The sequence below is a fragment of the Panthera tigris genome, chromosome C2 (assembly GCF_018350195.1).
Source record: "Panthera tigris isolate Pti1 chromosome C2, P.tigris_Pti1_mat1.1, whole genome shotgun sequence".
Taxonomy (NCBI): Eukaryota; Metazoa; Chordata; class Mammalia; order Carnivora; family Felidae; genus Panthera; species Panthera tigris.
In genome coordinates this window covers 14,335,837-14,360,010 of record NC_056668.1, presented here as the reverse complement: position 1 = coordinate 14,360,010, position 24,174 = coordinate 14,335,837, and the positions used below count along the sequence as shown (strand labels likewise).

At 37.6% G+C, this 24,174-nt stretch overlaps 3 protein-coding genes across 3 annotated transcripts; 2 read left to right on the top strand and 1 right to left on the bottom strand.

Annotated features, from left to right (window-relative positions):
• Nucleotides 1-4,361: 4,361 nt before the first annotated feature.
• Nucleotides 4,362-4,508, bottom strand: LOC122230520 (keratin-associated protein 22-1-like). The gene has a single exon (XM_042956339.1). The coding sequence runs from the start codon at nt 4,506-4,508 to the stop codon at nt 4,362-4,364; it is 147 nt and encodes a 48-aa protein (XP_042812273.1).
• A 392-nt stretch (nt 4,509-4,900) lies between these two features.
• On the top strand, nt 4,901-8,555 carry LOC122241892 (keratin-associated protein 6-3-like). The gene is made up of 2 exons (XM_042998315.1): nt 4,901-4,995; nt 8,243-8,555. The coding sequence occupies exons 1-2, from the start codon at nt 4,901-4,903 to the stop codon at nt 8,520-8,522; spliced, it is 375 nt and encodes a 124-aa protein (XP_042854249.1). The 3' UTR covers nt 8,523-8,555.
• Nucleotides 8,556-14,795: 6,240 nt separating this feature from the next.
• Nucleotides 14,796-17,968, top strand: LOC122241891 (keratin-associated protein 6-3-like). Its single transcript, XM_042998314.1, has 2 exons — nt 14,796-14,800; nt 17,647-17,968. Exons 1-2 carry the CDS (start codon nt 14,796-14,798, stop codon nt 17,915-17,917), a joined length of 276 nt encoding a protein of 91 aa, XP_042854248.1. The 3' UTR covers nt 17,918-17,968.
• Nucleotides 17,969-24,174: the final 6,206 nt, after the last annotated feature.

Sequence of the window (24,174 nt, the reverse complement as noted above, 5' to 3'; positions counted from 1 at the left end):
ATACAGTTAACATACATTAGTTTCAGGTGCACAATACAGTGATTCAACACTTCTGTACATCACCTGGCACTCATCACGGTACACTCCTTAATCCCCATCACCTATGTAACCCATCCCCCCACTCACCTCCCCTCTGGTAACCATCAGTTTGTTCTCTATAATTAAGAGTCTGTTTCTTGGTTTGCATCTCTCTCTCTCTCTTTTTCCCTTTGTTTGTTTTTTTAAATTCCACATATGAGTGAAATCATATGGAACTGTGTTATGATCCAGCAACTGCACTACTAGGCAGTTGACCAAAGAATGCAAAAATATTAATTCAGAGGGATACATGCACTCCAGTGTTTATCACAGCATTATCTACGATAGCCAAATTATCAAAACAGCTCAAATGTCCATCAACTGATGAATGGATAAAGACGATGTGGTACAGATACGTAAGATGCAATATTACTCATCCATAAAAAGAATGAAACCTTGCCATTTGCAAAGAGATGGATGGAGCTGGAGAGTATTATGCTAAGTGAAATAACTCAGAGAAAGGTAAATACCGTATTATTAATTTTCTTTATAGTTTGTTCATTTTCTGTTAAATTGATTCCACTCCTGTCTTTATTTTTCCTTCATTCTTCTGACTATATATTTAATCTTTCCTCCATTTCTAGCTTTTTAAAGAATCTTAGAGCATTGAGTTTTAAAGTGTTCTTTTTTCTGACATAAATATATAAAACTATAAATTTTCTTCTAATAACTTTTTCCATGGTAAGCCACACATTTGGTATGTTGTACTTCTTTATTAATCAACTCAAAATATCTTCGAACTTCTCATGTGAGTTTCTTTTCATCTATATATTATTTAATGGGAGTTATTTCCTGATCCAGGAAGACTCTGTCCTCATATACCTGAGGCTCTCATGCTCCTTTCAAAAGACCTCTAGGCAGTGAGGGAGGTAAGTGGGGATTCTCACCATGTCACTGCTCCACCAAGAGACACACAGCAGATAAGCTGGCAAAACTCCTTCCACACTTTCAGGTAGCAATGGCAGGGGCCAGTGGGACAACCGGCAGTGCAAGATAAACCAAACAGACCAAAATAACACTGCAGCAACTCTGAAAATAATGAATCATAGCCCACAAGACCCATGTGCTTAACCTAAACAGGGTGACTACCTGCTTTTGAAAAAACATTTTTAATACACAAAATTACCACCATACCATCATACCAAGAAACAAGAAAATTATAACTCAGATGAGAAAAGATAATTAACTGGCCCTAACACTATCAGGTTTTCCAATTATATGAACAAATTTTAAAGTAACCCTCATAAAATGTTTCAACAATCAAATCCTTTTGAAACGAATGACTTGAAAGTAAAATAGGAATATACGTACATATTATGCAAATAACAACTAGTAAGAAAGCTGGAATGGTTATAACAATATCAGATTAAATATACTTTAAGGCTAAAAAAATTTAATAGCGATAAAGAGAGACATTTTGCAAAGATAAGTAGAGTAACCTATCAGGAAGATATAGCATATGTACTGGTGTTAAATCTAGCTGGTGCTAAAAATGGAGCACTGAAGTAAATAAAAAATTGACAGAATTGAAAGGAAAAGGGAGACTGTAATAATAATAACTGAAGATGTCAATATCTCACTTTGCATAAAGGATATAGCAACTACATAAAAGATTATAATGTGTATAAACTTGAAAAAGAAAAAAACACTATAAACCAACTAGACCTAACACCTTCTAGAGAGCATTCACCCAACTCCAAGAAAACACAAATTTCTTTCAAGTACACGTATAGAATGTTCTCCAAGATAGATCATATGCTAGGTCATAAACAAGAGCCAATGAATTTAAGATAATTGAAATCATACATAGTCCCACGTGCTATATTCAGCTGATGGAGGAAGACATATCTACCTAATTCTCTTCTTTAGATGCTTTTAGAAAGCATGTGTTTGGGGCAGGATAAGATTTTGGTCAGCCTCATATTTTCATCTCTATTCAGAAAGTAATCTTGTGTGGACCCATGGTCAGTCTTCATTTTACAAAATTCCAGTGTTACTTCTTGAAATATTAATAGATACTGTTGATTCATATTTTATTATTGTTGACATTGTTATTATTAATAATAATAAATCTAGTGAATTAAAAGAAGTTACTATAAACACATTTACTGAACAGACTACCAGGATCAAGGATACACTTTGCATCCTGTATCTTGGATCAGACTTATGTTTACATAATATGTAGTCCACACAAGCCACTGGCTTGTCATGAAATAGGTCTCTTTCCAAGAGGCAAGCAGAGACTGACCCTTTGAAAGTTTCACTGATTCTGTATCTTCCTCAGTATTTGTCATAGAACTAGAACAAATAATCCTAAAATTAGTATGGAACCACAAAAGACCCGGAATAGCAATCTTGAAAAAGAAAAACAAAACTGGAGGTATCACATTTCCAGATTTCAAGTTATATTACCAACCTGTAATGATTAAAACAGTATGATACTGGCACAAAAACAGACACATAAATCAATAGACCAGAATAGAAGTCCCAGAAATAAACTCATGATTATATGGTCAGTTAATATTTGACAAAAGAGGAAAGAATATACATTCATAAAAAGACAGTCTCTTCAACACATGGTATTGAGAAAACTGATCAGCTACATACAAAATAATGGAACTGGACCACTTTCTTACACCATACACAAAAATAAACTCAAAATGAATTAAGGATCTAAATGTGAATATCTGAAATCAAAAATCCTAGAAGATAGCACAGGCAGTAATCTCTCTGACATTAGCTGTACCAAGATTTTTCTAGATGTGTCTCCTGAGGCAAGGGAAACAAAAGCGAAAATAAACCATTAGGACAATATCAAAATGAAAAGCTTCTGCACAGCAAAGGAAGCAATCAAAACAAAAACTAAAAGACAACCTACTGAATGAGAGAAGATATTTGCAAATGACATATCCAATAAAGGGTTAGTATCCAAAATATATAAAGAACTGACACAACTCAACAACAAACTAACAAATACTCCAATTTAAAAATGGGCAGAAGACATGAACAGACATTTCTCCCAAGAAGACATTCAAATGGACAACAGACACATGAAAGGATGCTTATCCTCACTAACCATCAGGAAAATGCAAATCACAACCACAGTAAGATATTACTTCACACCTGTCAGAATGGCTAAAATAAAAAACACAAGAAACAGCAAGTGTTGGGAAAGATGTGGAGAAAAAGGAAACTTAATGCAGTCTTGTTGGGAATGCAGCCACTGTGGAAAATATTATGGAGGTTCCTCAAAAAATTACAAATAGAACTACCATATGATCCAGTAATTCTGCTACTAGGAATTCACCCAAAGAATATGAAAACATGCATTCAAAAAGATAAATAACCCTTATTTTTATTGCAGCATTATTTACAATAGCCAAATTATGGAAGCATCCCAAATGTTCATCAATAGAAGAATGGATGAAGAAGATGTGGCATGTATATACCAGGGAATATTATTAAGCCATAAAAAGAATGAAATCTTGCCATTTGCAACGACATGGATGGACTTAGAGAGTATAGTGCTAATTAAAATAAGTCAGTCAGAGAAAGACAAATACTATAAAATATCATTCATATGTGGAATTTAAGAAACAAAACAAATGAGCAAAGGGAAAAGAGAGAGAGAAGCCAAGAAAGACTCTTAACTGTGAAAAACAAACTGATGGTTATCAGAGGGGACGTTTGGGGGGATGCTTGAAATAGGTGGTCAGGATTAAGGAGTATACTTGTCCTGATGAACAGTGGGTGGTAAGGAATTGTTGACTCACTATATTGTTCACCTGAAACTAATATAATACTGTATGTTAACTGTATCAGAATTTTAAAAAATTAAAAATAAAAATAAAAGCAGTGGTTGAATGTAGTTATTCAACCACACCTCTAATTTACAAACTAAAGGTATCCAAAGGGTCAACAGTCACACACACACACACACACACACACACACGAAACCTAGGTAAATAAATATACACAAAAATGTTGTAGGTATGCAAAACAGATTGCTTTTAATGAAAAATGAATTTAGACATTTTCCCAAATGGGAACGGTGAAGATTATTTGTATTCGATCATAAAATAATATAAGATCAAATGAATACATTTCTAAATTGTTGAAAACTCCGGTGATTTCAATCAAAAAAGTTCTGATGTTACATCGTAGTCTAAGATTCGATTGTCACTATTTGAATAGACAATAACACATCTATTATACATAATAAAGGAGGTACATACATTACCTCATGGGAAGATTTCCTAAATAGATTAGCAATCTAGAATTTATCAGAAGAATCCAGAATACCAATATCCACCATAGCAGCATGGACGATAACAGGCATATCCATAACCACGATAGCCACATCCATAGCCACATCTCAGGCCATTATAGCCATAGCCCAGGCCACCATAGTAATTATTGTAGAAGTTCATAGTGTGAGGAGAAGGCTCAGATGAAGAGAAGAATCGTTTTCCAGGGTGTTAAGTTTATAATCTACAGGGGCCTTATATGCCAATTGAGTGATATATGGGGCAAACCACAATCTATTGGATTCATGTTTCAAACTAAGTGGCATTATAATCATCTCAAGAATTCCGTGTAACCAATATATCTATAACATAATTTTGCCATGTGTCAGGATGCCTGTAATGAAATCATGCGTTTTAACGAAAGTTTTTTCACCTATTGTGGTGACTTGTTTGCTCCAGATGTGAAATCTAAAGTATATTACTAACTACCACGAGATCACATAACCCATACAGATTTCACTTCTTCAAAATTCTTTTTTTTTTCTTTAATAAGATCCTCCTTCCCATCTGCAAATATGCACCTTTGGAAACAAAAGAATGGTTTCACAGAGGTAGAGAAGGATGGAAACCTTGTGGAGAAGATGTGGCAGAAAAAGATTTTGGGGGGAGGGTATGAAGAATCAAGAACTTAGTTTCATTTTATTAAATTTTTGAGGGATGTCAAGTTATCATTTGGATATGTGTCAGAATTGGAAATGTGAAGCGAGATCAATTGTCTAAAATAATGTATGTAAAGTAATCCTTGAAGAGAGCTTAAATACTATATTATACACCTAAAACCAAAATAACACTGTATGTTATCTACACCAGAATTAAAATTAAAAACTTAATTTAAAAAAAGAGAATTTCTGCAGCACCTGGGTGGCTCAGGCGGTTGAACGTCCGACTTCGACTCAGGTCACGATCTCATGGTCTGTGAGTTCGAGCCCTATGTGGGGCTCTGGGCTGACAGCTCAGAGCCTGCAGCCTGCTTCGGATTCTGTGCCTCCCTCTTTCTCTGCCCCTCCCCAGCTCATGCTCTGTCTCTCTCTCTCAACTCAAAACTAAATAAACAATTAAAAAAAAAAAAAAAGAGAATTTCTATAGAAACTATAAGAGGGTCAAGCACCTAGCTGGGCACCTTCATATTTGAAAACAAAATCTGAAAAAGAGAAAAGAAAAAAAAATACTAAGAGGGAGCAACTGGAGATACTGAAATTAAATCAAATGTGTGTGGTAGGATGTAGGTAAGTGTCGGGGAGCCTTTCAGGAAGGAAAAGAGAAACGGGTGAATCTGAACACTTCTCCGAGACTTAGTAAAATGAAGAAGGCTGAATCTCTAGATGTGACAAGATTGGGGTGTTGGTGAGACGTTCAGGGGTGGTTTTAGTGGGGCGTGGTAAGGACCAAAGACCAAAAGGTGTGATCAAAGATGTAAAGAGAGAACAGAAAGCTACGATGGAAACACGTGTGAAGGTTTGCAATGAAACAGAAGAAAATGGGATATTAGCTGCAAAGGAGGACGCAAGGAGCGTTCTTTTACTCTGCCTTTGATTATGGGATGTACTTAAGAACCAAACATAGTTCAGAAAATCACAGCAGAAAACAAATTGTCAATGGAATCTCACTGGGCTGGCAAGCTCTTACTGCTATCATCAGAGAAAGAACTCAGTCCTCCAGAAGAAACAAATTAGCTCCAGGAAGTAAATTCTATAGAGAAATAACCTAGTGAATGTTGTTATTAGAGACATCGTATTGCACAGAACAGTAATGTCTTTTGCAGCTACATTAATCAACTACCAAAATTTTTTTTAATGTTAATTATAGGGTTTTTTTTTAAATTGACTGTTGCCATTTAGCAATACAAATTTCAGGTGATGTTCTAAGAACTTAGCCTCGAGGAAGACTGATCATCACGTTATTTAAATTAGTTTTTATTTGAAAACTTGTTCTAAGTTATTACTTGATTGCACTGTGACAGTTGAAATTACTTTTATTTTCTTTATGAAAAATTTGAAAATGATATAGTGAAGATGTCCTCTCCTTGTAATATCTCAACCCGGTACATGGTGAATAAAAAGACCCAATAACATGTCTATTTTATAAAAATGAAGCTACCAAAAGACATGCATGGAAAGAACATTCAAACACACACATTAAATTACAGGTTGAATGTGTTTCATAGGATCCTTATTATGAAAACAGTCTATTTTTTTAATGTTTAATTATTTTTGAGAGAGAGAGAACGCATGAGTGGAGGGAAGGGAAGAGAGAATCTGAAGCCGGCCCTGTGCTAAAGAACCCGATGTGGGAACTCAGGAACCATGAGATCATGACCTGAGCTGAAGTCGGACACTTAACCAACTGAGCCACCCAGGTGCCCCTGAAAACGTTCTATTTTATTAAGAGGCATTGACTCATTAGATATACTTAAAAGGACAGATGGATTGGAAAAGTTTTAAATCTTGTGTCTTCATTCTTATGATCTCTGGAGAAGAGTTAACTAAAATACGGAGAGTGTCCAACTGCTTATTCTCTCTGTCCCCGCCTACGGTTATGAGGGGATACATAAAAATAATAGTTTGACTCAGAAATATCAATACAATAACAGAAATATACTGACAGATTACACATGATGTGTGGGTAATGACACCTCCCCAAATTCATTCTTGTAAAGTCTGTCATGTGAAGCTATTCTCACTTTTCCTGTGCCTCCCAATGGGAGGCATTATCACATTAATTTGAATAAAGACTAATAATAATGCCAAGGTTATGCAAGAGAACACAATATGATTGGTTACAAAGAGAATAATGATTGGGTGTTTTGCTAAAGGAACGGACCTCTGTGTGATACACTGATAAACATAAATACGTGATGTTAAACCTGTTGGATAGTTACTTAGAATATAATTCTAATATTAATGAGAATCCTAATTTGTATAATTGTGTGCCTGATTTAGAGGGGAAAAAAGCAGAGCAATTGGATTCCAAGGGATAACGTCTGTCTTGTAGTTCTTAGGTAGAGACTGAACATAAGTGAGAATCAGACCTATTGGTATACCTAGAAAAGTGTAATACATTTTGCTCAGACTTGGTATGTTGAAAAATTTAACTAGATTATTATCAATATCATGAGGATGAAAGTTACATTATGGTTTTAGTATAGAAAATGAGCTGAAACCCTGAAGAAAACAATTAACTTGGATCAAAAGAAGATGGGGCACCATCGGTTAAACATCCAACTTGGTTTTGGCTCAGGTCACAATCTCACATTTCACGGGTTCAAGCCCTGCATCAGGCACTGCGCTGACAGCACAGGGCCTGCTTGGGGTTCTCTCTCTCCCTCTCTCTCTCTCTCTCTCTCTCTCTGCTCCTTCCCTGACCGCACTGCTCTCTCTTTCTCAAAATGAATAAATAAACCTTACTTCTTTAGAAAAAGAAAAACTGATGAGTCAAAAGTAATTTGGTTCTTATGAAATGTTAAAAAATGTTAGTGCAACCAACCGATGCCAAGAGCAAATAAGATTGAGACTAATAAATGTATTCTTTCTTGATATAAAGGATGGTTATATGAAGCTGAAATGACAGTCTAATTTGGGACAACACTGCGTTGGTGTGAGGGTGTATCTCCTCTCTTTGAAGCCCTCAATTGGATGAGAAGAGTCCAAACTGAGAGCCAAACACAACAAGCCTCCCAAACACTTCCAAGAATTATTTTATGGTAGAGGAACAACAGACTAATTAGATTAGTCATAAAATTAGCCAGTGGCATGGTATATATGGCAGGTGACACCCACATTGAGAGCATATAAAAAGGCTCTCGGGAGGGGGAGTTGTCCACAGTGAAGTGACACTTCTCCTCTCCTTCTCTACCCAAGCACAACCTCAACAGCCAACATCATGTGTGGCAGCTACTACGGAAACTATTATGGAGGCTGCGGCTACGGAGGCTGTGGCTATGGAGGCTGTGGCTATGGAGGCTGCGGCTATGGAGGCTGTGGCTATGGAGGCTGCGGCTACGGAGGCTGCGGCTATGGAAGCTCTGGCTACAAAGGCTGGGGCTACAGAGGCTGTGGCTATGGAGGCTGTGGCTACAGAGGCCTGGGCTGTGGCTATGGCTCCTGCTATGGCTGTGGCTCTGGCTGTGGCTACTGGTAACGAGGGCACCGTGGGGGACTCTCACCCTCTACGCCTGGACGTGGGATTCACCAAATCTGAGCCCCACGCGGTCTGACCTTTGCTGAAGGCTTGCCTTCTGGTGCCCTTTTGGTCAAATACAGAGTCATCATTCCTGTATTTAACTCATGAAAAGTGGGAGCATTTGAAATTCACCCTGAGCACTGCTTGGCTCCTCATTGCCTTGATGCAGTCACAGATTCTCCGTTTCGATTTTCATGCAAGAACTATTTCTCTGTTTTCTTAATAAACTTATTCGGTCTGAAATAATAAACCTAGCTTTCTGTTCATTTAATGTCCTCGCTTTTCTACTTGGGTAAGGCACTGATAGCACGTGTTATGCTGGTTTATTGTGAGGACGAGAAAAGATAATGTCTGTCGATTTAGTTAAACATTGCCTGGAAACGCTATTTGTTCCAAGTGCTTTTACACCAAAACCGTAACCGGCGAAATACTTTAGAAGATACGAAAGTTGGCATATGACTCTCCAGTTCTAATCTGTTTTGGGGCATAAATAAGAAGCATTTCCTACGCTTGTTTGACACAAGAGGTAGAGAGGTTTAAACCTATTCTTCTACATAACTCCTATGTATCTGGAAATACATAGTTGTTTTTTTTTTTTTTTTTAAGTGACAACTTTCCTAAAATCCATTACATATTTAACTTTAGAGCCATTTGATGGCATTCTATACTCTTGTTTTCTTGAGATTTCTTTCTCCTGTGATTTATGTGATTTCACAGTGGTAGCTGTAATCACTTGTTTTTCCACTAATTTTCTGTGACTAATGTGCCCGTAAAGTTGGCCAATTATCTTCTCTTGATAGAGCATTTCAAGCTTTTGTGTTAGACATGAATGAGTTTAAGTAGTGTTTTAGCGCAAGATAATGGATATGTCCCAATTCATTTTGACTGGCCCAAGGTAGTAAAAAAGTTGAAACCGTAAGAAGGAATTAAGATCCCTGGAAAAATCATAACCCAGAAGGAAAGCACCTTCTTTTTTTCTTTAGAAAGCCATTATCTTATGAAAACTTGTCTTTCTTAATTTCCTTTACTCTTGAAGCTTAGAATTTTCTATTTCATAGTATGCAAAAGCTTGGATGGTCTATGCTGTCCATCCCAAGAAATGGGAGATTTTAAAACTATTTTGGCCTGCCTCATAGGTCATAATAATTGAACACAAATAAATTAGATATTGATGCAAATTAGAGAATAGGCCCCTCATTATAGACTCACAAGACAAAATTGTTGCTGATTATAATTTTCCAAGATCTGCCCTTAAGCTTTTTTTTTTTTTAAACGTAGGCTCCACACCTAGCACAGAGCCCAACGTGAGACTTAAACTCAAGGCCTGATCTGAGATCAAAAGTCAATGCTCAACCGACTGAGCCAACCAGGCACCCCTGCCCCTTACACTGTCTTAACATGACCATATTTGGTTGACGTTGTTATCTTCTCTAACATATTTCACTTCAGGTTAAATGCCACTGCTAACAGCCCCAAGCAAACATCTGCTTTGTATTCACATTGGTTTGTTCACTTCTTTAATGGCTTCAAATTATGAATGACTCCAACCGAAACTGGAAAACATAAGATTCCTTTACATTTCCCTGTTCCACATTGCTTCTTTTTTTTTTTTCTTACAGTGAGCACTCTGGGCCCCAACACATTGCTGTGTTAACTCTATTCAAACCTGCGCACAATATACAGTCTGAATTGCCACACTGAATGCGATGCCCGTGAGCAACCTCTAAAGTTTCTTAGCAGCATTTTTAGCATCAGAAGAGATCCCACCAAGAATGGACAGATTATTGTGTTCAACATTTATATGAATTAATTTTCTTCCTGAGTAGTTATGCTATTCATTTTATGGGGGACATTCTTTTATTTCCATTTATATTCAATTTCAGGTGTATTTATTCTGTTTTTTTTTTAATATATTAAGTATTTCCATGGTTCAGAAATCAAAACTATATAAAAAGATATATTCAGAGAAGTCTCACTCCTGTATTTATCCCTCCCATCCATTTGCACTCGCCCCATTTGTATTTTCATTTTCTTCTGCTTTCTTAGTGCAGAAGCAAGCATAAATATTGTATTTATGTATTCTTAGTTTCCTTTTGTGTTACCCAAAGGTTGCATACTTTTTGCACTCTTTCATCATTCTATTTTACGGGTTTTATTTTTCCTTTTTCCTTTTTTTATCCTTTATGCTTATATTCAGCCTTTCAAACAGGAGTCACTTACATTTAGGCATTAAAGAAGTGACTCACTACAGATTTTGGTACTCCAAAAAATAGTATTCTTCTCTATATAAACTCATTTCTCCCAGCATTTACTTTTGAAAAATTTCAAACCCTCAATTAAGTAGAGAAGGCAGTATAATGAACAGCTAAGTACTCTCTACCTAGATTTGACAATTGTTAGCATTTTGCCACGTTGGTTTCCCCCTTTCTGCCTGTCTGTTCTCTGTCTCTCTCTGTGGCTCTGTGTCTGACTCTCACCACACACACACACACACACACACACACACGAATGCACAAGCACATGCAATCATTCCTGAACAATACTATTACATAATTCATAGTCAGATTCAGTTTTTTAATATTTCTTTTTTAAATGTTTATTTATTTTTGAGAGAGAGAGAGAGAGAGAGAGAGAGCAAGCATGAGCTGGGGAGAGGCAGAGACAGAGGGAGACAGAATCGAGAGCAGGCTCCACACTGTCAGCACAAAGCCTGACATGGGGCTCAAACCTGAGATCATGACCTGAGCCAAAATCGGATGCTCAACTGACTGAACCACCCAGGCACCCCCTATATAGCTTTTATTTCTGATACAGAATTCAATTCATAAAAACTATCATATTTTGCAACTTATTGCTTATTATAATCTAGCATTTCATGAAATCTAGAGCACTTCCCAAACTTCTATTATTTCACAATGTTAATAAATATATATATTTTTAATTTTAATGTTTATTTTTCAGAGAGAGAGACAGAGTGCAAGCAGAAGAAGGGCAGAGAGAGAGGGAGACACAAAATCTGAAGCAGGATCCAGGCTCCGACCTGTCAGCACAGAGCCTGACCCAGGACTAGAACTCACAAACCGCGAGATCATGACCTTAGCAGAAGTCAGAATCCCAACCGACTGGGCCACCCAGGCGCCCCAATACATTAATATATTCTTAACATTGCAAGATAATTATTTACTAAAACATGTCAAAATCTATTTTTTCTGATTGCATCAATTATAATATTCATATATTTCATAATCCAATACATATTTTAAATTTTTTAATATTTTTATTTTCATTTTTGAGAGAGAGCAAGAGCAGGTGAGGAGCAGAGAGAGAGAGGCACACAGAATCCAAAGCAGGCTCCAGGCTCTGAGCTGTCAGCACAGAGACTGAGGTGGGGCTTGAACTCACGAACCCTGAGATCATGACCTAAGCCAAAGTTGGACGCTTCACCGACTGAGCCACTCAGGTGCCCCTCATAAACCAATGTTTTCTGAAACAAAGATTAAGATCATTAGATATGCCAAAAGTTAGGAAACCGAAAGGTCAAGCAAGCACTGAGTGCACATAAGGCAACTTTGTGCCTTATAATAAATCCTGAGACCAAAATTCCACCTATGAAGTATCAAAATTGTATCTCTGAGAATCCTGGGTAATAGGTGAATTACTTAAGAACTTTACACTATTTTTTTTTTTTACATTTATGATGCTTATACCCCTAACACATGTAAGTTTGAATGTTGTGCATTCACCTTGGATCCCCATTTCCTCGAATTTTGGGGGGCAATAGTACTGTATCTTTTTCAGCAATGAAGACATGACTCTCCATTTACTGGGGTGTTACAAGCAAAGTGCCTTCAGCTGAAGAGTACCCCTGGCACAAGACAATACCTGTTTCCTGCAGCCAGCCTCCCGTGATGGATCAGTGTAGGGTATAATGACATGCCTTCTCGCCCCAACCTCCAACTACTCTTCTGGGAAATCCCAACTTCAGAATCTCCCATATTGTTTCCTGAGCCCTCCACTGAGCCTACAGCCAACTCAGCTTCCCCCCGCCCCATCCAGTCTGCCTCTGCCTCTTCATTTCTACAAAATTCATTCCAGGAATTAATTGCTCTAACAATGGTCTCGTAGAAAAATAATCTAATCTGGGTTCACACAGTGCACCCAGTTGTCACGCTGTCTAGTCTCTTCTATGACCCTAATATTTTTACAGATTACCAGAGATTGTTTTTTCTTTTAGAATATTCCTCAGTTCTGATTTGCCTAATGTTTCCTCATGATTAGAACAAGGTTATGTAGGGTGCCTGGGTGGCTCAGTTGGTTAGGTGGTTGACTTTGCCTCCAGTCAGGATCTCACAGTTCATGAGTTCGAGCCCCGTGTCAGGCTCTGTGCTGACAACTCAGAGCCTGGATCTTGCTTTGGATTCTGTGTCTCTCTCTCTCTGCCCCTCCCCCTGCTCTCACTCTGTGTGTGTCTCTCTCTGTCTCTCTCAAAAATAAATAAACCAAAAAAAATTTAACTACTTTAGAAAAAGATTATGCATTTTGTCAAGCAAATAAAGGGAGTGCAAATGTTTTCTTTTCATTATACTCTATCGGTTCACACTCGAAGTTGATTTGTTCCAATACTGATGGTGATAATTTTACACTTGATCCTTATGGTGAGGACCAGGTTTCTCTACTTGAAAGGTATTTTTATTATTCTGTTAGCCATTAAGAAGTATTTTGGTAGAGATATTTTGTGACTTTATAAATATTCCATTCAAATCCCCAAATTGATCATTAGTCTTGGCACTTATTTTTCTTCCTTGCCTGAATTATTTATGATGATGATGGATTGCAAATGTTGATTTTTCTGATTTTCATCTTTTTTCATTACATTGGCTGGCATTCTACTGCAAGGAACTTTTTTCCTTCTGCTTCATTATTCCTTTATTTACATCAGTGTAAATTCATGGATTTCCGTTATAAATAATCCATTATTGTAGCAGGAATCGCAACTCCTAGGCTGTCTCACAAGACAAAAAGTGCCAGAGTCCAGCTCCAGCAGGTCCAGGGGTTCCCAAAGGATGAACAGCGTCGCAAAAAGGTGCAAATAAAACTGAAACAAAAATAAAAAGAGACACAGACAACAGCAGTGTGTTGAACTGGCTGATTTATTGTAGCAAACGTGGCATTATATATGCTAGTGATTTCCTTGTAACATACATCATCTATGTTTTTCTAACATTGCCTCATTTTAAAAATGTTCCTATGTGTGATCAACCTTTAAGAAATAACAGGGCGATTTTCTCGTAAAGTTCTTGCATACCCTTTGATTCTTGATTAATTTCTTACATTATTCCATTATGCATCTGCGTTTATCTAGAACCTACAAAGCATTTGCTTTGCTGTTCTCATGAAAGGCCCTCCATTTCTCAACACCTCAAGTGGAACAGTTACAGGGACATGACCTCCTAACCACATGAGGCCAGAAGAACGATGTGTTTGCCTCGGTCCGAGGTGCCAGAAAGGGGCCGAAAAAGCCTTAGAAACCCATGCCCCATACATTCTCAGAAAGACAGTGCACCTAGGAACCAATGAACCATTCTGTACCTTAACCAACTACGTTCAGTCATCATCTGGAATGCCTCCGGGGGGCCAGGTGGGCCTAGGGGTTGAAGTCACCTGTGCCCAGAGATACACTCTTTAGTTGCCGGAGTGGGGCTTTCAAATCCATATGTCTCTCCTTTACGGGCCCTCTTTGCTGGCAAAGGTATGAGGCTATCCTTCCTGTAAGTAGAGGAGTCTCCTTAGGGGATGGCAAGGGCTAGACGTAAGGCCGCACAATTTCTTGCGGAACCTTATTTTCTTCCCTGATGTTTCTTTTCCCAGGGGGCCTGCCGAGGGCCATTCCCCAACAGACAATACCCCAGGTACTTTATCAAGGCCAAATTACCTAAAAGCGGGAGGACAAGAAGCTTCACTGTCAGAGGGCCGCCTGCAGTCACCAATCCGTCCACAGCCCAGGCCCTGCCACTCAGGCTGGGACAGCTCAGCTTCCAGCAACATTGCACTGTGTGAGACTTCGATTCCCTTACATGGCTGCCTATGACATTGGGCAAATTATGCAAATTCTTGGGCCTTGCCATTCTAATATAAAAATCACCACCTACATTTTAGTGCTTTTATGGGAATGAAATGTGTTAAGACATGTAAAGCATTTAAACCATGCCTGGAATTTAATAACTGTTGTCGATGGGGTATCATGCACTATCATATGCATGGTGTATTTTCTGCTTCTTTGTATACATGGGAATATTGTCTGTTTATCTTGCCTGGGGCTGTTCATGGAATTCTTACGTCAGAACTCTGTGTAACAATGTATAATTGTTATTTTAATAATAATGACCATTCCACAGCACTTACTAGTTGTTTACCGCAGAGCAGTTACTGCGTGAAACCCCTTGGGTGCATTACCTCACATAATCCTCAGAAAGACTCTGAGATGTGGTAAAAACCATTGACATTTTACACCCGCGAAAAAGTAAAGAGGAGTAACAGACTCAAGCGGCAGTCAGTTCTCAGCACTACCTGATTTTTGTCTCCTGTATGTAAATGTAAAATATTGTGTAGGTAATATTGTTTTAGAGAATATCTTAGGTAATATTTCCTGGGTGCTATTTTCCCCAGGAAAGGCAAAGCAACCCCCGGGACATTTAAATATTAGTATCCTTTAATTATTAATGTCTGATGATGAAGCTAAATAGGAACTCCCCTCCTGAAAAGGCCCTTAAATGTTTCCCTGCTCCTCTTCTCTGTTTGTCACCTTGCGTGTGTACGATTCTTTTAAAAAGTTGTTTAATGTTTTCATTTTATTTTTGAGAGAGAGAGAGAGAGAGAGAGACAGGGAGAGTGAGGGAGGGGCAGAGAGGGCCGGAGACAGAATTGGAAGCAGGCTCCGGGCTCGGAGCTGCCAGCGCAGCGCCCGGCGCAGGATGTTTTTGTATCATTTTTCTCATTAGCCTTTTAGTCGAGATTTTAGAATTTCTGAATTTGCCCTCCATCTCACCCCATATTCATATTTTTCCGCCTTTAATGAATGTTTACATTTGGATATCGACTCTTTCATGACAAATGTATTTTCTCTTCTCGGATTTTGCCATTTGCGTGGATGCTTGCTATGCTTTTCTAAATTATGTGGCTCTTAAACATTCTAAACTTAAAAAAAAAAATGGCCGATAGTGTTTGCCTTGTCTTTTTGTGAAAGCTGGAGTCATTACGCATCCCCGGATTGATCTTCTGATTTGGAGCTGCTAGTTCCTTTCATAAGAAGATTGATCTATGCACACCCACTACTGAAACTAGAGATTTATTCTATCAGAACGTATGTGTGCTCATATGTAAACCCCTCAAACACAGACAACTTAAAGAAAAGTATTCAGATTACCTCCTTTTAGTTTGCCTCATTAGGAATATCCATTACTCTCAGGGCAGGCAGAGTTAGTTATTTCTAATACCAGGTAAAAGACTTTATACACATGTTCATTGATGTTCTACTTCAGATTCCTTCTATCTTCTCCCTAGGTGAGATTTGCTTTCTTATACAAAGACCCCCTAAGTTATTGCAATTATCTTTCATCCTAACTTTTTGTAGGTAGGTCAACAAGCAGATTGAATCTCCAGATTCTTATAGGAAATAGATACCTGTATAAGTCAACCATATTCCTTTGCATTAATCATTTTAGTCATGCTGGAAGTCTCCTACTGAAACCCCTTGCATTCAGACTGAGGGCTTTGTCCCTGCAAGTGGAAAAGATTTGAAGTGCCCCAACCCCCTTTAAAAGAAAAGTGGCAGCTGCACACACACACACACACACACACACACACACATGCCCACACACAGATACAATACACATACCTTCACACAGAGAAATGATGGAGATTAATGAATATACATTTTAAAAATATGCTTCCAAAGGAGCTTATATTTAGTAAAAATTAAATTAAAATTTTTCCTGAAGAAAAATTTAGTAAATATGTGAAAACATAAAGTAAAGTTTATACATATCAAACATGCTCTATTGACTCCTATGATTTGATTTTTCTAGGAACATAGAAGTTCAAAGTGGTTATTTGACTTTATCATTGAATTCAACAATGAACTTCATTGTAGTAAAAGCAATAACATAATAATTATAATAGTAGCAATGTGTTTCTCATATTTCCCATGGTATGGGATATTTTACCAAGAGTTTATTTATTAGGGAAAATCTAGTAGGTTCCATGAGACATTATCTCTGCCAGTATTATCGTTTTAAATTAAAAATGCCATACTCCCATCAGATCACAAAGAGTATAAACATCTAATTCTTTAAAAAATATTTCATGAAAATGTCATTGCATAGATCAATTGAAATCTCATCATTTCCCTTTTTCCTCACTGTGAATTCAGGATATAAATTTGAAACCATGAGGAAAATATTTCATGCTTTAAAAATAGAGTGCTAAAAGCTTAAGAAACATTAATGTGAATGAGAAAGTCTAAGTATTAGCGAATACCAAACTATTTGTTTTTTATCAAAAGTTTCATGAAGCCAAGTAACAAGTTTTGGCTTTTAGTGGTAAAGCATTGCTCACATGAAAATGGGAAGAATCCCTCATGGAAAATAATAGGTTTGGAGTGGGAGGTAATAACAGGTGGAGAGATTTGAGGTTAAGGTAGAATAGTATGATCTGCTGAATGTCAGTACCGTGAAGGTAAAATTATTTGTTGGGAGCAGGTCAGAGTTTGTCAATAAAAAAGCTATTTCTTGCCATAGAGATTGGTTACAAAGGGCAACTAAAGATCTTGTGAGTACAGCTTTGAGGCTGAGACAACTGATTCTCATTAAAGGCCCACAAACTGATTCAGATGTGGTGAAACAAAACAGATCTTGTCATTGCCTCTGAAGCCATGTCTAAAACCAGAAGTCAACAAATTACTCACATTGGTCCTACAAATTAGCCAATGACAAGACATGTGTGGTGGGTGAAGACATATAAAAGGCCTTCCGCAGGGGAATTGTCCACAGTGAAGTGACACTTCTCCTCGCCTTCTCTACCCAAGCACAACCTCAACAACCAACACCATGTGTGGAAGCTACTACGGAAACTCTTATGGAGGCTGCGGCTATGGAGGCTGTGGTTATGGAGGCTGTGGCTATGGAGGCTGCGGCTACGGAGGCTGTGGCTATGGAGGCTGCGGCTACGGAGGCTGTGGCTATGGAGGCTGCGGCTATGGAGGCCTGGGCTGTGGCTATGGCTCCTGCTATGGCTGTGGCTTTCGCAGACTAGGCTGTGGCTACGGCTTTGGTTCTGGCTGTGGCTATTACTACTGAGAGCACCATGAGAAATTCACCCTCTGAACCATCACTTAATAATTCAGCAGTTCTGAACCACACAAATTTTCTGCCTCACCCCTAAGTGATGTTTTTTCTACACTACCCTGTAAACTTCTGACATGATTTGCTAAAAGTCTGATATCTGGAACTGATGTCACTTAATGTCTGGAAGAATATAAAACTCAACCTGTGAATTCATATTCCAACAAGATGACATTGCTATAGCGCTTGTTTTTGTAATTTTATGCTAAATTTGCTTCTCTGTTTTCCTAATAAATTTTGAATTTCCTCATAAATCTGAAAGAGAAAACTTTTTTTTCTACTTATGTATTATGCAGAGTTTGACTCTGTTTTTTTTGGTTGTTAGTGGGGTAACAATTACTTTTCTTCAGGAAATAACTGTCCTCAATATCGCCTTGTGTTTTACTGTAGTGCTTCCAAGAGTTGTGACTACAGAAAAATCTGTGACCTTTGTAAATATTATTTCTTATCTTCTAAAGAGAGGGAAATATATTTTTTTCCTTATAATGATTTTAGCTCTTTATGTTTCTTGCTCTATAGATTTCTGTAGTTGCTGGATGGTTCCTTCAGGCTGCCTCCAGTCTCAACAGAGACCTGGCATGTGGGGCTGAAGTTGACATTCCCCTACGTGGCCAGAGATTTAAGAGTACTGATGCTGTCAGTAAGTTTCACTTATAGTACTTACATAAGATATATGGAACTTTGTCAAGTGCGTGCCAAACCACAGTGCAGAAAGCCCTGTATGAATTCTCTCCACTGGAATCCACACAGAACCCTAATCTTCACTTATACCTAGTTGCTCACAGGCCCTATCAACCATTCAGATCAGCAAAAGAAAATCGTATTTAGGAGTGGAGGGGAAAATAATATAGCTCAGTTTGCCCAAGTGCTCTATTCAAAAGATTTAGAATCTGCCATAGATACGGGTTAGTATCAATATTTCAGCAAGTTATTTGACACTAATTTTTATGGGTTCATAATAGACAGGAGATATTGCAGCCTGAGAACATATTATATGAACATAGCTGAATGTATAAAATCTTACCTTCTGGCTTCAGGTTTCTTCTTTAGCTTTGATATATATATATATATATATATATATATATATATATATAACATACTCAATCATGAATTTGAGACAAGTTGTAGTAGAATGAAGCTTACCAGGCTGATCTCCTGCTAACGAAAACAACAATAACAAATAACAATGTCACAAGATTTTTAACAAGATCCAGATAATCACAACATAATATTCAAAATGTCCAAGGTACAATATGAAATCATATGGCATACAAAAACCTACTAATTATGATGCATTCTCAAAGGAGGAGACAATTGAGAGAGGTGCTCTGGTGTATATACTAAGATGGTCCACATTTCCCCCACCTACTGATATTCACATCCTTCACACTCCCGTGTGACAGGATCTGTGGCATCTTCTAATCAATAAGCGTAGAAGGGTAATAAGATGTTGCTTTTATGATTGTGTTATGTAAGATCATAATGTGCATCTTTCTTCCATATTTTCTTCTTCACAGGCTATGATTAAGCGCACAGATATGCAGTATACTGCCCAACGGAGAGGTCCATTTGGGAAGGAACTGAAAGTGGCATCTAGCCAAAAGCCAGCAAGAAACTGAGGCCCTCAGTCCCATAACCTGTCACTGAACTGTGCCAACAAACATGTGGGCTTAGAAATGGATCCTTCCCCAGTCAATCTTTGAGGCAATTCTGTGTGGTTTTTTTTTTTTTTTTAACGTTTATTTATTTTTGAGACAGAGAGAGACACAGCATGAACGGGGGAGGGGCAGAGAGAGAGGGAGACACAGAATCGGAAGCAGGCTCCAGGCTCTGAGCCATCAGCCCAGAGCCCGAGGCGGGGCTCGAACTCGCGGAACGCGAGATCGTGACCTGAGCTGAACTCGGAGGCTTAACCGACTGAGCCACCCAGGCGCCCCTGCAATTCTGTGTTTTAAGACCCAGATGGTACCTTGACTGCAGCCTTGTGAAAAATCCTTAAGCAGAAGACCATTCTAAACCACGCCTGGAGCAGAGACTGACAAAAAATGCGAAAATAATAAGTAAGTGTGTGATTTTTAAGATGTTAAGTTTGTGGTAACAACAACAGATAAACTATTATAGATGCCAACCCCCAAATTATCAGAGTTTTAAGCAACTTTATAACCGTGATCCACGGGGTAAAGATAAGCATTGAATGAAAAGAAAAAAAAATGTATCTTCAAAAGTGAGATGGAATTGTTAAATGTACCAAATGAAAAGTTTATAACTAAAAATATCAGAAATTAAAAGTTAATATCAAAAATTTAAAAAAAAAGTTTCTTTGGATGGGTTCACTAGCAGAACTGAGATATCAGAGGAAAGAGTCAGAGAATATGATGATAAATCAAGAGAAATTATTGAATGCAAAAAACAATACAGTTTAAAAATATGAATAAAAATCCTCAGGAGTTTGTGGGACCTACCAAAATTTTTAACATTCACGGCATTAGAATCTCAAATGGAGGAAGAATATAGATTGGCACAGAAATCATATTTAAAGGAATAATGGCTTAAATTTTCTCAAATTTGGTACAATTCTCAAATTTACAGAGTCAAGAAGTAATAAATCCCAATTAGGATAAACTAAAAAAAAAAATCACGATTCTATGTTACTGAACCAAAGTGAGTTTCACTCCTTGGTGGGTTAGAAACTGCATCAGGCTGACGGGTCACACAAAGAAACTTATTTGTAGCAAATAAGAAAATCATGGAGAATGGCTTCCAAAGCCATGACTCCCCTGGAGTGGGTAAATAGGTTCCTTTTCTCTAGAGTTAGGATGAATATTCAGAGAGGGAAGCCTCCTCCTATTTGTAGAGGAGGGCATAGGTCATGCATGCACCTTGAGGAGACAGTCCTATACATACATTGCATGTCACATAAATTAGGCTGAGGCTCATCCCTGGACAGAGATTTTAGTATTATAAGGAGGTAAAGACTATTGTAGGTCATTCCAGAGGTCACTCCCTGGTCCATCTGCAAAGGCACAAGTCAGGTTAACTCAACCAGTGTTGAGCAGGCAGGAGATTTTGTTAAGGCAGTTGCCATCACCTGGGGGTGGTTTTGGGTTCCATTTGTCTGAGTTAAAGGAAAGCCAGAAAGAAGAGCTTAGAGGAATATGTAAGAAAAAGGTTAGTGAGTACAAGCGGGTGGGCAGTAAAGTACAGGACTTGGGGTCTAGCTGGTGACACATATACATCATAACCAAGCTTCTGATATACAAAAAAAGAGAAAAATTCTTGAAAACAGCTAGAGATAAACAATATATTACATATACGAAATGATTCAAATTACTGTGGATTTTTTTTGTCAGAAACAGTGTCCAAAAGATAGTGGAAAATATACCTAACACGCTAATAGAAAAGAATCCAGCATTCTATACTTAACAATATGCTTTAGAAACAAAAGTGAAATAAACACTTTCTCAGATGAAGGAAAAATAAGAAAATTTGTGTCCAGGAGATTTTTTTCTAAAAGATATGTTAAAGGAAATTTTCCAGCTAAAAGAAAAGAATACTAAAGGGATACTCAGAACTTCAGAAATAAAGGGAAAGCAATAGAAAATTTTATGCATTGGGTAAATAGAATAGATAACTCTTTCCCTCTTAAATTCTTTCAAATATGTATAACTACTAAAAAGAAAATGTTATAATAATGAATGAGGGCGTTTCAAGGTATATTGACATATATAACAAATGCAATAAGAAGAAGCAATGGAAAGAGACATTTAAGTTTGTAAGGTGTATACCTTTTAGTTAAAGTAGCAAAATATGAGCTCTGAGAATACTCTGAAATATTAGTTATTGATATTGCATTCCCAAGATTAACCACTAAAAAATATAGAGATATAGCCAAAAAGTCACAAGACAAAATCTAATATTAAAAATACATAAATAATACAAAATAGGCAGTGAAGTGAAACTGAGGAATGGAAACAGAAATAAATGGTAAAATGGTAGAAATAATTCCCATGGTAACCATAATTACATAATATGTAAATATTCAGGTAATCAATTAAAAGACAGAGATTGTCAAATTGGCTAAAATTAGACTGTCAATTGGCTAAAGTATATAATAAATGTATTATTTATAAGAAAATCACTTCAAATACAAAGCGTGTGTGTGTGTAAGAGAAAATTTACAGGGATGTTAAAAATTTGAATTAAATGAAAATTAAAATAGAAGGTATCAAAATTTGTGAGATGTAAATAAAGCAGTGCTTAAAGGGAAATTTATAGCAGTCAATTTTTATATCGAAAGTTAAGAAAGTTCTCAAATCAGTATTCCAAGATTCCTCCAAAATAATTAGTAGAAAGTATGAAAAAAGGAAGGGGGAATAATAGAACTAACAGCTGGAAGTAATATAATTTAAGACAGAAGATAGAGAAAATAAATGAAACCAAACACCAACTCTGAAAATTTCAATCAAATTGGTAAACCTGGGACGCCTGGGTGGCTCAGTTAGTTGAGTGTCTGATTCTTGAATTCATCTCAGGTCGTGATCTCACAGTCATGAGATCAAGCCTGACATCTGGCTCTATGCTGAGCATGGAGCCTGCTTGGGAGTCTCTCCCTTCCTCTCCCTCTGCCCTTCCCCAACTCATGCAGGCATGCGTTCATTCTCTCTCAAAAAAGAAAATAAATAAATAAATAAACCTGTAGCAAGACTCACAAAGAAAAAAAAGAAAAAAAGAAGATACATATACCAGGAGTAGCAATAAAATAGGGACATCACTACAGACCCTATAATCATATCAAAAACAATAAGAGGACACAGAGAACAATATCATGTTCATAAATTCAACAACTTAGGTGAAATGGATCTGTTCCTTAAAAGGCAGGACATTGCCAAAAGCTTGCTCAAAGGGAAATATATATTTGAAGGGTCAAATGACTCGTGGGAAACTACATTTTGTGATTAAAATCTTTCCAAAAAAGAAAACTCACAGTTCATATAACTTCCCTGGTAAATTCCACCAAACATGAAAGGAAGAAACAATGCAAGTCATATGGAATCTCTCCAGAAAAGAAAGAGAGAAGAAAAAATTAAAAAAGTAGGAGAGGAGGGAATATTTCTCCAGTTATTTTATGAAATCAGCATTACCCTGATACCAAATCCAGGAAATTGGATGTCAGAAGTGTTCCCACCATTCCCTAACTGATAAGCAAGACTCACTGTGCCTAGATTTTTTGTATAAACAATGCAGTTTTTGCTGAACTAGTGTTTTCCTTGTGGGAGTCTGGAGCCTTTTTGATCTGTTCTCAGTTAAAATTTTGGGCTTCCTTGAGAAGAAATAACACCCATGGATTGCTTCATTTCTGTTGCTGGGGGAAGAGTAAGTTCTGTGTGGCCCCTCCTAGAGCGAGAAGGAATAAGAAGGTCTTCACAAGGATACCTCCAGAATCTGCTTGGGTCTCTTCCCCTTATTATCTAGCTATGTATCATGACATACTTTGCTATAATAAATCTTCACCAAGAGCACAATTCTATGCTGAGCCCATGAGTCTTTCTAGCAAATCTCCAAGACTGGGCATGATCTTGAGGACCCCCCAACACAATATGACCTGGAAAAGGCAAAGGTGTAGATAGATTGAACAATCCGTTATTTATAGGGTTTAGGAGTGTGAGGAGGGCTTGATTGCAAAAAGGTTTTGAAGAAGCACGAGGGACCTCCCTACTATTTTCCAGAGTGGCTGCACCAGTTTGCATTCCCACCAAGAGTATGAGAGGGTTCCCCTTTCTCCACATCCTCACCAACATCTGTTGTTTCCTGTTCTGTTAATTCTAGGTGTGAGGTGATATCTCATTGTAGTTTTGATTTGTATTTCCCTGATGATGAATTAAGCATCTTTTCTTGCCATTTGAAATGCTGTAGGTGGACCTAGAGTGTATTATGCCAAGGGGAATGTCAGTCAGAGAAAGACAAATACCATACGATTTCACTCATATGTGGAATTTAAGAAACGAAACAGGTGAACATGGCCAGAGGTGGGGGAGGAAGAGAGAGAGGCAAACTGTAAAACAGACTCTTAACTTCAGAGAATACATTGAGGGTTGCTGGAGGGGAGGTGGGCAGGGGCATGAGCTAAATGGGTGTTGAGCATTAAGCATGACACTTGTGATGAGCACTGGGTTTTATATGTAAGTGACGAATTGCTAAGTTCTACTCCTGAA